Source organism: Drosophila virilis, chromosome 3, assembly GCF_030788295.1.
Source record: "Drosophila virilis strain 15010-1051.87 chromosome 3, Dvir_AGI_RSII-ME, whole genome shotgun sequence".
Lineage (NCBI taxonomy): Eukaryota > Metazoa > Arthropoda > Insecta > Diptera > Drosophilidae > Drosophila > Drosophila virilis.
Genome location: NC_091545.1, coordinates 25,844,121 through 25,859,186, shown reverse-complemented (window position 1 = coordinate 25,859,186; position 15,066 = coordinate 25,844,121). Strand labels below are relative to the sequence as shown.

Here is a 15,066-nt window from a genome sequence, read left to right as displayed (position 1 = left end):
TGTATCTGTATCTGTATCTGTATCTGTATCTGTATCTGTATCTGTATCTGTATCTGTATCTGTATCTGTATCTGTATCTGTATCTGTATCTGTATCTGTATCTGTATCTGTATCTGTATCTGTATCTGTATCTGTATCTGTATCTGTATCTGTATCTGTATCTGTATCTGTATCTGTATCTGTATCTGTATCTGTATCTGTATCTGTATCTGTATCTGTATCTGTATCTGTATCTGTATCTGTATCTGTATCTGTATCTGTATCTGTATCTGTATCTGTATCTGTATCTGTATCTGTATCTGTATCTGTATCTGTATCTGTATCTGTATCTGTATCTGTATCTGTATCTGTATCTGTATCTGTATCTGTATCTGTATCTGTATCTGTATCTGTATCTGTATCTGTATCTGTATCTGTATCTGTATCTGTATCTGTATCTGTATCTGTATCTGTATCTGTATCTGTATCTGTATCTGTATCTGTATCTGTATCTGTATCTGTATCTGTATCTGTATCTGTATCTGTATCTGTATCTGTATCTGTATCTGTATCTGTATCTGTATCTGTATCTGTATCTGTATCTGTATCTGTATCTGTATCTGTATCTGTATCTGTATCTGTATCTGTATCTGTATCTGTATCTGTATCTGTATCTGTATCTGTATCTGTATCTGTATCTGTATCTGTATCTGTATCTGTATCTGTATCTGTATCTGTATCTGTATCTGTATCTGTATCTGTATCTGTATCTGTATCTGTATCTGTATCTGTATCTGTATCTGTATCTGTATCTGTATCTGTATCTGTATCTGTATCTGTATCTGTATCTGTATCTGTATCTGTATCTGTATCTGTATCTGTATCTGTATCTGTATCTGTATCTGTATCTGTATCTGTATCTGTATCTGTATCTGTATCTGTATCTGTATCTGTATCTGTATCTGTATCTGTATCTGTATCTGTATCTGTATCTGTATCTGTATCTGTATCTGTATCTTATCTGTATCTGTATCTGTATCTGTATCTGTATCTGTATCTGTATCTGTATCTGTATCTGTATCTGTATCTGTATCTGTATCTGTATCTGTATCTGTATCTGTATCTGTATCTGTATCTGTATCTGTATCTGTATCTGTATCTGTATCTGTATCTGTATCTGTATCTGTATCTGTATCTGTATCTGTATCTGTATCTGTATCTGTATCTGTATCTGTATCTGTATCTGTACTGTATCTGTATCGTATCTGTATCTGTATCTGTATCTGTATCTGTATCTGGTATCTGTATCTGTATCTGTATCTGTATCTGTATCTGTATCTGTATCTGTATCTATCTGTATCTGTATCTGTATCTGTATCTGTATCTGTATCTGTATATGTATCGTATCTGTATCTGTATCTGTATCGTATCTGTATCTGTATCTGTATCTGTATCTGTATCTGTATCTGTATCTGTATCTTGTATCTGTATCTGTATTGTATCTGTATCTGTATCTGTATCTGTATCTGTTATATGTATCTGTATCTGTATCTGTATCTGTATCTGTATCTGTATCTGTATCTGTATCTGTATCTGTATCTGTATCTGTATCTGTATCTGTATCTGTATCTGTATCTGTATCTGTATCTGTATCTGTATCTGTATCTGTATCTGTATCTGTATCTGTATCTGTATCTGTATCTGTATCTGTATCTGTATCTGTATCTGTATCTGTATCTGTATCTGTATCTGTATCTGTATCTGTATCTGTATCTGTATCTGTATCTGTATCTGTATCTGTATCTGTATCTGTATCTGTATCTGTATCTGTATCTGTATCTGTATCTGTATCTGTATCTGTATCTGTATCTGTATCTGTATCTGTATCTGTATCTGTATCTGTATCTGTATCTGTATCTGTATCTGTATCTGTATCTGTATCTGTATCTGTATCTGTATCTGTATCTGTATCTGTATCTGTATCTGTATCTGTATCTGTATCTGTATCTGTATCTGTATCTGTATCTGTATCTGTATCTGTATCTGTATCTGTATCTGTATCTGTATCTGTATCTGTATCTGTATCTGTATCTGTATCTGTATCTGTATCTGTATCTGTATCTGTATCTGTATCTGTATCTGTATCTGTATCTGTATCTGTATCTGTATCTGTATCTGTATCTGTATCTGTATCTGTATCTGTATCTGTATCTGTATCTGTATCTGTATCTGTATCTGTATCTGTATCTGTATCTGTATCTGTATCTGTATCTGTATCTGTATCTGTATCTGTATCTGTATCTGTATCTGTATCTGTATCTGTATCTGTATCTGTATCTGTATCTGTATCTGTATCTGTATCTGTATCTGTATCTGTATCTGTATCTGTATCTGTATCTGTATCTGTATCTGTATCTGTATCTGTATCTGTATCTGTATCTGTATCTGTATCTGTATCTGTATCTGTATCTGTATCTATCTGTATCTGTATCTGTATCTGTATCTGTATCTGTATCTGTATCTGTATCTGTATCTGTATCTGTATCTGTATCTGTATCTGTATCTGTATCTGTATCTGTATCATTGGCAGCCATGACTAACTTAGGGAATACAATTGTATACTATGTTGAAATACAATACTAATTTTTGCAGATTTTACACAATTTTAGGATAGTGCGAGTTATATTGATTTAGAATTATGTAATATATAATAGGCTGCTTAATTTTTATTTTCCTATGCTTACTGTGGACTAATCTCTAAAGCTAAAAGTTAAATGGTGCTGACTGAAGGCAGTCAGCGTTGGACACTTACATGAATGTCTTGGCATATTAATATACATGCATATATATGTAAAGGTATATTGTATATAGAAAGATAGATATACATTGAGAGCTTCGGCGACACAAAGTGGGCACTTGGCTGGATGTGGCTTTGGCTGTGGATGTCACTGGCTTGGCCTTGTGCGTATCTATGGTAATTGAATGTGAATGTGAGTGGGTGTGTGAATGTATTTGTGAGTGCTTTTCTGCTGGTCGCCGGTTGCCTGTTTGTTTATGCAATTGCCGAGGTGTGTAACCGGCGTGTGTCACTATATTGGATATGGATTCGAGCGTGGTCGAGTGGTGCGAGGATGGAGGAGTTTGTTATAATAACAATAAAAGTGGCTTCCAATTCGAAATCAATTAACGTTGAGTGCTACTGGGCATGACAAGAGTGTCAATATTTACACAAAATAATGACAGACCAAATAAACAGAAGGAAATAAGCAGGCAGAAAGAAACCTTTGTCAAAGCCAAAACGAAAACAAGCTCAGCTTGGAAAAGCCGAAAACGCCTTCAAACTGCCCTCTCACTATTTATTTGATAGACTCTCAGGCACAGATGTGACAAAGACACAAGATTTGGAATTTTGATGTAATAGAATTAGGCTCTGCCTCTCTCCCAAGCTCAAGCTGTTTATATTTGCTATATGCAAAAAGTCTGGCTAAAGACTTTTATTATTCAAGCCCCAATATAATAACAAGAATATATTATATCACAAGACTTGCGCAGGGTATATCGTTTAATCTAATCGAACGAAACCACAGATAAATTTTAAATTCCGAAAACTGTTCCCAAGTTTCTCCCTCTCTCTCTCTAGAGAAGTCATGTCTAAATTCCACAGCATATTGATAGAGACATGCATATTAATGGATTCACCATTTGCTCTCCAAGATGGAAGCCGGCATTCAAGTGGGCAATTCATTCATTCGGGATTAGCTGCAACATTTTCCGCACGTTGCACCATCAATTTTCCAAGCATTTTTACTATGCAACGAGCGAAACTGCAGAAGAAATGGGAAACAGGGTAAGATGCCTCGCTGCGGCTGAGTTATGAGCCCTACCTGAGCGGCTGGCAAGTCCTGGCTGGCTGACTCCTGGTGCCTGGCACCTAACTACCCTGAAATTCATTCATAAATTTTGAGCAGCGCTTTAAGTCGCCTCTGCCTGACACTCGTTTGGGCCATAAAAATGTCGCAATGTTTTAATGCAGGCACACACGGGCGAGGAGGACGCGTCCCGGCACGAAGGACACTTCCGGCATTAACGACTTCAAGGATCTCGAAACTGGAAGCGACACATAACACCTCCTCCTCCTCCTCTCCCACCTTCTTTAACTGCAACTACTTAAGACTGCGCAATGTGCATCTACGGATTTGCATGAAAATCCTTCGGGCAGTTCAAATTAGCCAGGCACTTAAAAGCCGTTTACGACTTACACTGAAAAGAATTCACATACCGTTCGAATACCTTACGAATTCTTTTCTTAGTTTCCCATTGTATCCATGTGCATTGTTATACGGATATGTTTGGCTATTATAGGCAACTTCAAAATGTAACTTGGACTGGTAATTGACAACATTTTAATATAATACCTATAGGCGAAGCATGATAACCTATAGGTACTATATGACTTTAGGAGAATCGCATAGTAGGGCGAAATTTAAAATAACGTTATTTTCTTAGTTAGCAGAGCAGAGGAGCAGAGGAGTGAAGTAAATTTGGTCTAGTATAAATGAACATACATATCCGATATTACCCGGCTTTACCCGTTTGTCTTCTATGGATAACAAATTTACTTATATTTTATGTGCCAGATACGTCTCTCATCATATATGTTTAAAATCTTAGTTGTACATCAGTTTTCTACATTTTCGAGTAGCATTTACCAGAAAATTCAGCTTACTACTTCATAGGGTTTATATCCTTGCAATCAATCAGTCAGTCAGCATCAGCATTGATTGAAAACTTAATAGACAACCGTAGAATTTAATCGTGTTTTAGCTTAACATGGTGCGAAACTTCCCACTTGAAGTTCGCTTATGGAAAATATTTGAAAACTCTTGAATTATTATGAGTCTAGTCTAGAGCTGATGTCAGTGGGCGGGCTGTTGTTGCAGAATGCCAAATTGTTGCACATGTTGTTGCGACTCGTCAGATATTTTGTTGCTACATATTTTTGACATTTTAATTGTTTGGCGCACAACAAAATCTGTAAAATTGAATCATTTCGTACTGACAGCTAAATATGAAATCAGAAATGGAATTACAAAACAGCCTCTCCCCTCCGGTCCGCCCCCTTCACGTGGCTGCCAAAACGGATACGCGGCCAAATTGAATTGTGTCCCAGTAGCTGCTCCACCTCCGACTTGGCCAGCTCTGCTCTGCTGGCGTCTCCCCTCCTCTGGCCATCTGTCACTGAGTTCTTGAGGTGAAAATGCAATTATTTATGAGCAGAAAAAAGGAGAATTGTGCCCCGCTACCCGCTTGCAGGCGCACAAATCCATCCGTGTACACGGCGACGGCAAACGCAATCAAAACATGACGCACACACTGTGGCACCTCCGAGAAGGATGCGGTGGATGCCGGGGACGAAACGTGCCAGGCCCAACTGACAGGGGCACGTATGTAGAATTAGTTTACGAATTGCTGCAGGATACGTGGCGCAACATTTTACAGCAAACAATTTCCCAATGCGCCCCACTCCCCGCCCCCGCCAAACGAGCCAAAAGACGCTGTCAGTTGCACTGTGGAACGAATGGACAAAGCGGCGCACAAAATGGAACTCGCCCCGGGCTATTTGCTGTCCTGTTGAGAAGGGTTGCCAAGATTCAATAAACTTTTCGCAAGTTGAATTCGCATTTATTTTAAATGTGTTGTCCAAAACAACAAAAATAAATATTGCTCAAAGCGAATCGCAAATTTTGTTCGAGTCGTTGATGTGGCACAGCGGGCTTTAAAGGACTTTCAATCTTAAACTTGGTCTCACAGAATAAATATTATGTTTTTGTTAGAGATAAATATTCAAAATTATTATTAATTTCATCTAAATAAGCAAAAAATATTATCAAGATCGGACATCTTTGACATATAGCTGCCATATGAGGGATAAGTTGAAAAATTATCAATAGTAATTATTTTGAAGAAAATAAAAATCCTAAAAAATATTCATTGAACATTTTAAAATATTTCTGAAAACTATTCGATATAAAGTATTTCGAAATTAGAAAATGTTTAACGAAATGCCCACTGTGCCGGCTCATAGGCATAGCCATAGACATAGACATAGATAGACCTCCAAAAAACCTTGTTGTCTGGCAGCTGGGGGAATTGGAATTGGCCTGGTTTTGGCTTTGGGTTCGAGGCTCGAAGCGCTGTTTTGGGGGCTTTTGCCTGTGGAGTACTAAGGTGAAGGAAGGGAACGGAATGAAAGGAGGGGGGGATGGTGCGAAATTTGTAGCACATGTAGCGCGGCGTTTGGCAACAACCGATGCAACCTGAAAGGCGCACACATATTTTTGGAAGCTCTATTAAGCGCTGCCAGTCGAATCCAAAAAAAAACCAAACCCAGAGCCGGGGCAACGCACTGCGGGGGGAAAGGTGTGTGCTGGTAGAGGCGGGAGGGACTGTTTGATGGGTCGATGGGCTGGGAAGAACTTTCAAAAGAAAACTTTCGCAGGCAAGTGTGTGTTTATGTGTGTGTGGATTTTTGAAATGAATATGCATGTGGCATGGGGGGCGTAAGGGCGTGGCAGCGGCAGGGGCAGGAGCAGGGGCACGATACCGGAAAAACTCTTGGCAAAAGTAAATTTAAAAGTTTTTCATGCGCCGCCGTCGCGTCGTTCTGTCCGCTCAAAAGATATGAGTAGCGCGCACTTTTGGACAAGTTTTCTAGTTTTTCAGGCACGTGGATGGCAAGAGATTCGCTCGCAATACCAGAAAATGTGCGATAATTCACATAAGCAGTCTTATCATGTGTGTGCGGCAGTATGTGTGTGTGTCTCGTGAAATGATGTTGTGTTAGAATGTGTCTGCTTGTGCTCGTGGGTTTCCTGCGGAAAGAAAGCACCTCCCGAGCATTTAGGCATGCAAAGTTTTCACTGGCGCACGTTCCACTCAAAAGCAATTAGCACACCCAACGAGAAATGTTGGTAGGCATGGGGAATATCTCTTAGACTTGCGCTAGAGATCCACTTTTATAAAAATCACGAGAGTGCCCGACTAGTAGATACCCTGCAGCTTACGGCGCGTCTGTGCGTCTTCTTCCCCTATTGGAAATGTTCTCTTGAATACCTTCGGCTCTTATTGTCCGATCTTCAAGAGAATGTCAGGCCCCAAATATGACACACAATTGTGACCTGACCCCTATTCCCTATAATACTAATAAAAATAAATTAAAAGGTGATAGCTATAAAAAAGATAAATACTGGATCAGAGTATACTATTCTAGTAGCTGCATGTCTAATTTGGGCTCTTGTTTAATTCAGCTTTTAAAAACTAAGAGAGTTGCACAAAAAACAGACGTTCGATTAGGATTTTATACATTTCTTGGAAACGGGTTATCGATCAAGAATGTGTATATTTTATGGGGTCGGAGATGCATCTTTCTGCATGACTGAAACATTTGCAAAATAACTTATATCATTTTTTCAGGGTATACAAATTTCAAGTCACGAGCCTTCAAAGGGTTCAAGGTGTTAATAAGTAAAGAAATGACTGCCGTTTAAATACCCTTGTAGAAATATAAAATCAATTTTTTTTTAAGGTCAGTTATATTGAAACATGTTTCAGTATTTCTGTTGACGAGCTCTTCAAGATTTCAAATTTTATATGATGCTAAGCTTGCAAAACATACTATGTAAAATCTCTATGAATACATGTATCTGCCAGCATGAAAATCCCGACAAATCCCAACCCATGTCTTCTCTTGTATCTCTATGAAACCGTAACATTTACTAACATTTTCTCACGCACGCATCCGAAAACCATTTAAATAACGCTCCATCATCTGACACACACACCCACACACAGAAATACACTTGGGCTGGAGAAACTTTTAGACGGCAGCCCAAGCTCTAGGTATTTCCTCCCGCCCAGGCGACTTTCCTAGCTCCTGGCCATGGGCTGCTGTGGTGTTCCGTAGACGCCGCGTCGCATTCGGGTTCTCGGGGTCTCGGTCCGCCCCCTTTTTGGGGGCTGGCGTTGATAAATGCACAGAGCGTAAAAGTTGGAGCAAACTACTTTGGGTTTTTAGGCAAATTTTCGCATAGAACTAAAAACGTAGCCAACTGCTTTCCACTTACCTGGCAGCGTGCCACGCCCACCTACCCGAAGAGCCGAACAGCACCCCCCAGCCCCCAGCACACACCGCAAATCGCTGGGGCCATTAGAGAGCCTGGCAAAAACGCCGCTAAATGCGATGTGAATTATTTAAGGCACGTGTGTTGTGCAGAATGCGGCAAATTCGACAGTGAAATGCATTTATTATTGAAGATACCGAGTACCCGCCCTTCCCCTACCCGCTAGCTGCTATCCCAATCCCCTCCCTTCCCTTAAGCTCGTCTAGCTGCCAGCTCCGACTCGGAAACATAGCCCAAAATGGAGATGCGGAGATCGTGTGGAATCCTTTGCCTGACAAGCCAACCAATTATGTGCGCCTGATGAGTGCCCCAGCCAAGGAGCCCCACAGCGGGCCGGGTGCGGGGTATATTTTGATAAACGCTTTACAGTTTGAAAAGTTTTGCTGCCGCGCTGCTGTGTGGCACGTGATTGGAATTACGCGTGGCATGGCCCACAGCCAAGTAAAACTCAACTCAACTGAGGCACAATCCACGCCACAAAAGTGGAAATTTTACACGAGTTGCGAAAAGGTGAGGAGCAGGATTTGACGCCATGGAATGGGACGTGGTGCGAGTCGGGGCAAAACATGTTTCTGATTTTGGCAATCGACAAATGTTGCACACATTATGCTAAATTAGCATATATGTATTTACTTAAGACTCGACATTCCAGGAAACGGCTCAAGGAAAGGCGTTTTGAGTGAGATTTACACGGCGAGAACGTGATTACCGAGAACTTCCCATTATGTTTATGGCAATCCGAAAAGTAATTCAGAGATATTCCAGGCAAATTGCAGATGCTGAATCTTCTCTGATTCTAGTAAGTCATTCCTCAATACTTCTGTAAAATCCTTACTATTTCATATTTGATACGCAGACGCTTTTTGGAATGGTCCACTGCGTGTTTATTTTAAGTGATGTTTATTCGATTGCAAAGTTGAAAATTGGAAATACAAATTGGATTGTAATGTAGTTAGTTTTACATCTGGCGATAAGTGTATACTGTAGACCTAAGCTGTCTCTGTCTCTCTCTCTCTCTCTCTCTCTCTCTCTCTCTCTCATTTTCTCTGTTGCTCTCTTCACACTGGACTCAGTCTTGGTTCAGTTAGCCGCTGGCTCGCCATTGCCCTGCACATGGAGAATCATTTCGAAGGGATCCCACTCTAGATCCGACTCGTGCTTCACACGTCGTCGACCGGCCATCGGCACCTGATGAAGATGAGGATGATGATGATGATGATGATTCGGGTGCATGGCCAGCGCTGGATGGGCTGCATGGTGCGCCAACGGGTGCTGCACCTGGCCAATGGGCATGTCCTGGGCGTGCTCGGCTAGTCCAGGTGGCCGGTAAAGCTGCAAATGATGAGGCTGGACATGCGGATGTGGTTGATGGTGATGATGATGCTGCTGCTGCTGCTGCTGCTCGCTGACCATCTCCTGGATATGCTCGCGCGTCTGTTCGCGCTCGTCCACCTTCCGCAGCAGCATGTCGCGCATGAAGGACATGCGCTCAAAGTGCTCCCAGTTAGAGCGGAATCCCTGCTGCGCATATTGGGCATGCCGCTCCTTCTGCAGCTCGTCCACATATCGCTGCTTGATAATCGACCAGCGCGTCTGCATGAGAGCTGTAATCCGAGGATAAACTTTAGTACTCCAGCAGGATTCAACAGCGAATGGACTAATCCGTCCTTCTAGTAACTGGCTTGTTGAAAAACTGATCTATCCTCTTTCCTTTCTTATCGTATGTTTCTGAACTCTAACCTTTCCTCTTCCCCCACTCTTTAATCTTATTGAATGATAGCTTAAGCTATCAATAAATTGAAAATTTTCATTTATCCAAAAAGCTTCGAATTCCCCATCATATTCGTCCAATTGTTTATCTTAACATTCATGTTATTCTTCATTGCAACTTTAACCTTTAAATTAATCGGAAACTCCTTTAAAAGCAGAGTAGAGCTGGACTTTGTTTCGAATTGAATATAAATATCTATAATGTTTAACCCTTTATCATTGTAAATAAATAAAATTAAACTTATTTTAGCAAATTTTGAGGCATCAGACTTACTCGGCGTCAGGCCCATCTCGTTGGCCGCTTCCTTCCATACAGCAGAGGTGCGACTCTGGCCCTGACCTTTCTCACTGCGCTGCCGACCCGCCCACAATGAGGGGCGCGCCTTAATGGCATCGATGATCCGTCCCCGCATGCTGTTGTGCAATGAACTGGGCCGGCCCAGTTTGCGCATGGGCGTGGTTGTGGCCTCCACGGTGACGGCAGCCGGCGGCACCAGCCCGGTGAAGGCGGTGTAGGTCATGCCATGCGCGGCCGGCTGCTCAATAAGATGCGGCAGCTCCGCGGCGGCGGCGGCGGCGGCGGACTGTGGAATTGGTGGCGTCGTCGTGGCTGTGGACTGCAGCCAGCTGAAGCTGCCGCTGGGACGACCGCGTCCGTGTGTGGCGCTGGGCAGCGGGGGCGGCAACGGAGGAGGTGAGCCGCCCACTTGGAGCGACGATTCGCTTGGCGAACTTGCTTCGGAGTTGCTCGCGTTCGACTGAGTGCCTACGATCTTGGCCACGGTTATGTTGTACATAAAGGACATGGGCTCGAAGTGCTCCCACTTGGTATTGAAGCGCTCCTTGTGCAGTATCTGGCGATGCACCAGATTGTGGTAGTGGTATTTCATTTGGCTCCAAATCGATTGCAATTTAACTGTTTAGAAGAGGAAGCACCATAATCGATAAGGTTTAATTGAATGCGTGAGAATCGCTGAGAAAGGCTATGTTGAAGACAACGAGTAAGAGACAACAAGTGCGAGCGAGAGATGGATAGACTAGAGGTAAAAGGCTGGAATATGCAGCTGAAATAAAACCTTTTAACCCTTTAAAAATTATTATCTCTTAGCTATAGCGACTAAAATTTTCATTCTGATCATGAATATATGTGTATAAAAAGACGCCTGTGAGGATCAGAGATGATTTCTGTTGCAATCTATATGCATTTCAAGATATAATGAGATCATTTATTGGTCGTGTTTAGCCCTGATCCTGAAAGCGAATGCAATGAAGAATGCATTTTATTGTCTTCCGCAGGTTAAGCCGATTATATAGTTAACATACCCTAAATTTGTAACTACCCCATTAAGCCCATGCCCAATTGAGCATTTTACAACCTATGACATGCTGTTTTATGCATCTATTTTTAGACTACACACACAAAGCCACTCACATGCATTCAGAGCCGAAGAGAAAGACGGACAGAAATGAGGAAAGAGCGCGGGAGGGAGCGAGAGAGCGGGAGAGCAAGAGAGCAGCAACAAGCGAAATGCAAAGCAAAAGCAAATTGACGCCGGTCGCCAGGCTGCGCTTGCAGCCCAGTAGAAACTTGGCTAATGTTTTTGTTTTTGCTCATAACTACACACACACACACACACACACACACACACACACACACACACACTCACACACACATTATAGCTGTCTCAGTCGCACTCACCTGTAGGCACATGACCGCCAAACTGTTCGGCGATCTCGTTCCACATGGGCGATGTGACGCTGCGGCACAAGTGCAGCTTGTTGTTGGAGTCCCAAATCTCTGGATACTTCTTGATGGCCTTCAGCAGCTGAGCGCGATTCACGAACGGATCCTCCTTTGGCATGGCGACAGGATATGGCTAAGGATGCGATATATGTATGTGGAGGCTGGAGGCGATAACGGCAAAGGCGAAGGCGGCGGTGGCGGCGGCGACGATGGCAGCGGACGCGGAGCACAACTGCGTCCTTTGACATCAATTATCGGCGAATAACTGAAAGTAGAGTTTGCAAAATATGCGAATTGAAAATGAAAAGGCAAAGCGATTGAGGAAAATAGAGAAAACGATGACGACGTCGGGGCAACGACGACGACGACGACGACGACGACGACGACGCCAGCGACAGCGACAGCGACGGCGGCGATTGTTGCTGTAGTTGTTGCTTTTGTTGTTGGGGCGCAGCGATGCCGAGAGATTGGAAAGCAATGTGGCAGAGGCAAAAGCAGCGCAAAAACGGCGAAAGCGCACACGAGATGAGATACACAAAATGCAAGCGAGAAGAGAGAACAGACAGAATGTGCAAAAAAAAAAAGGCAGCAACAGTTCGGCAACAGCAACGACAACGACGACGACGGCAACGTCAGATTTACAGTGTGTGCGAGTGTGTGTGTGTGTGTGTGTCTGTCGGCAATACGTAGGTGCTGCTGATAGAGTTAATGGCGGGGGAGGGGATGGGGGCGGGGGAGACTGGTGTGCTGTGCCACAACCATACATAAGACGACGCGACGACCAAAGCGCACACAACAAAACAGACAAAGGCAACGAGACCAAAGAGACAAAACAACAACAGCGAACCTTATGGCAGAGACAGAGCTGCAAAAACAAAACAAAAAAAAAACAACAGCAGCAAAATGAACGAAAAGAAAATAACAGAGAAAAACACAAAAAAAGAATTGAAGCAAACGACGGCAGCGTGCAAAAGAAAGGCTACGATAAACAACAGCGTCGCCGAAGCCGACGCCAACGTTGGGGCTCACTTGCATATGCCTGTGTGTGTCTGTTTGGCTGTGTGTGTGTGTGTGTGTTAGGTTTGCCACAGCCTCGTCGCGTTGTTGAAGGTGGCCACGGCATCGGCTTGAAGTGGTCGGGCCGCATTAGAAGCAAAGGCAAAACTCGTGCTGCGCTCTCTACGCGAATGCGAAACAAAAGAGCAGCGCCAAACAGCGATGAGTGCTGAGCAAAATGCAGGCGCACAAACAGAGCTAAATGCACGATGACCGATGCGACAGAAGCAGCAGCAGCAGCAGCAGCAACAGCGGCGACAGAGGCAGCGACAGCGACGTCAAAGCACAGGCCATAGACGCAGACGCAGCTAAGCAGAGCCGCTCGGTCAGGCTGTCTAAACAGCAACAACTATGTACATACATATATATGTATATGTATGTACCCACATACACTCGCATACACACATACATACATATGTATGTATGTACATACATGTAACACAAACGCCTAGTTACTGACGAATGGGCGGTCAGTCGGTCGGTTTTGGGGGCTACGTGCAATGAACCCATTTCGCAGCAACTACAACTGCAGCTGCACAAATTAACACACACGCACATCACTAACGCACACGCACACAGCCGAGCTCACTTGCAATTGTATTTGTGCATGGCGCACCCACTGCGTTCGTTTTGCCAACACAACAACAAAAGCTAGGCAAGAAATCGTCCCAAAAGCTTAAGCATTTTATTAAGGTGCTTCACTTCTTAGTAGGGGGCATCAGAAATTGAAAATTGAAAATAAAATATGTATGCTGCAATAATATTTGAAAATTCATTTTATTTTTCATTGTTTGTTTTAACAAACACGGACCTCGAGCCAGCCAACAAATAAATATTGAAATATGGAAAGGTCGCCAGAGCCATCAATAAATATCAACGGAAGGCACGCCGTATGCACAGCAACCAACATGAGCTACGCAAAAATAAAAACTAAATACAAGGATTCGAAAAGAACAATTAATAAATTCCAACTAACACTGGTAAAATTAACTAAACTTAAATCTAGTTTAAAATTTTTGTTAAAATGTAGAAAATCAAATTTAATACCTAACTTCATCAAAAACTTGACACAGCATTTGACCATACTGACCACTGACAATAAAACCCACCCTGACATAACAAGAACATTGACTAGACACACACATTTTTACCATACCAAAATATTAAACTTACTTATAAAACACAAACACAACCTATTACAAGAACAAACAAAACATATGCAAAAAGCAAAAACAAACATAGAACAACTGATGACCACAGATGACGCAAAAGCGTTTTTTGAGAGCGAGAGAAATATAGAAAACAAAATAACAACAACACTCAAGAAAAGACAAGAAACGAAACACGATAAGTTACGAGATCAACGGAACCTAGCCTTAGCGGATAACAACACGCAAAGAGAGTGGTTTGTAAACAAAACAAAAATAGAATTCCCGCCAAACGTCGTAGCGTTACTCGCAAAAGGGCCGAAGTTCGCTCTCCCAATCAGCAAGAGAGATTTTCCTCTCTTGAAATACATCGCAGACGGTGAGGAGCTAGTGCAAACAATAAAAGAAAAGGAAACACAAGAGTCGGCGCGCACAAAATTCTCTTTGTTAGTCAAAGAGCATAAAACCAAGAACAACCAAAACAGTAGGGATCGAGCAATACTGGACACAGTGGAACAGACACGAAAATTACTGAAAGAAAATATAAATATTAAAATTCTATCGTCGGATAAGGGCAACAAAACCGTAGCAATGGATGAGGATGAATATAAAAATAAAATGACAAATATTTTAGACGACTTATGCGCGTATAGAACATTGAGACTGGATCCGACATCAAGACTACAGACAAAGAATAACACCTTCGTAGCACAATTATTCAAGATGGGTCTTATTTCAAAGGACGAAAGAAATAAGATGACTACAACAACAGCGGTACCTCCGAGGATATATGGACTACCAAAAATACACAAGGAAGGAACTCCACTGAGACCAATATGTTCTTCCATAGGATCTCCATCTTACGGGCTGTGCAAATATATAATACAAATATTAAAAAATCTGACAATGGACTCTAGGTACAACATCAAGAACGCGGTAGATTTTAAAGACAGAGTCAACAACTCCCAGATTAGAGAAGAGGAAACATTAGTATCTTTTGACGTAGTATCCTTATTTCCCAGCATACCAATAGAATTAGCACTTGACACAATAAGACAAAAATGGACCAAATTAGAAGAGCACACGAATATACCGAAACAACTATTTATGGACATAGTTAGATTTTGCATACAGGAAAACAGATATTTCAAATACGAAGACAAAATATACACACAACTTAAGGGAATGC

General features: G+C 42.1%; 1 protein-coding gene and 1 long non-coding RNA gene across 2 annotated transcripts; one reads left to right on the top strand and one right to left on the bottom strand.

The window, feature by feature from the left end:
- Nucleotides 1–9,019: 9,019 nt before the first annotated feature.
- LOC6623470 (pleckstrin homology-like domain family A member 1) lies at nucleotides 9,020–12,320 on the bottom strand. The gene is made up of 3 exons (XM_002048538.4): nucleotides 11,629–12,320; nucleotides 10,204–10,845; nucleotides 9,020–9,763 (listed from the first exon to the last, which is right to left on the bottom strand). Exons 1-3 carry the CDS (start codon nucleotides 11,789–11,791, stop codon nucleotides 9,240–9,242), a joined length of 1,329 nt encoding a protein of 442 aa, XP_002048574.1. The 5' UTR covers nucleotides 11,792–12,320; the 3' UTR covers nucleotides 9,020–9,239.
- LOC138911026 (uncharacterized) lies at nucleotides 10,845–13,943 on the top strand. Its single transcript, XR_011416331.1, has 2 exons — nucleotides 10,845–10,972; nucleotides 11,339–13,943. It is a non-coding gene; the product is annotated as an uncharacterized lncRNA (long non-coding RNA).
- The last annotated feature ends 1,123 nt before the right edge of the window (nucleotides 13,944–15,066 follow it).

Bases quoted from the DNA above. Each gene is read 5' to 3' on its own strand.
- LOC6623470 (XM_002048538.4), bottom strand. From the start codon at position 11,791: ATGCCAAAGGAGGATCCGTTCGTGAATCGCGCTCAGCTGCTGAAGGCC. The intron at 10,846-11,628 runs GTGAGTGCGACT...TCTTCTAAACAG, and splicing joins TGGCGGTCATGTGCCTACAG to TTAAATTGCAATCGATTTGG. The intron at 9,764-10,203 runs GTAAGTCTGATG...CTCGGATTACAG, and splicing joins CGAGATGGGCCTGACGCCGA to CTCTCATGCAGACGCGCTGG.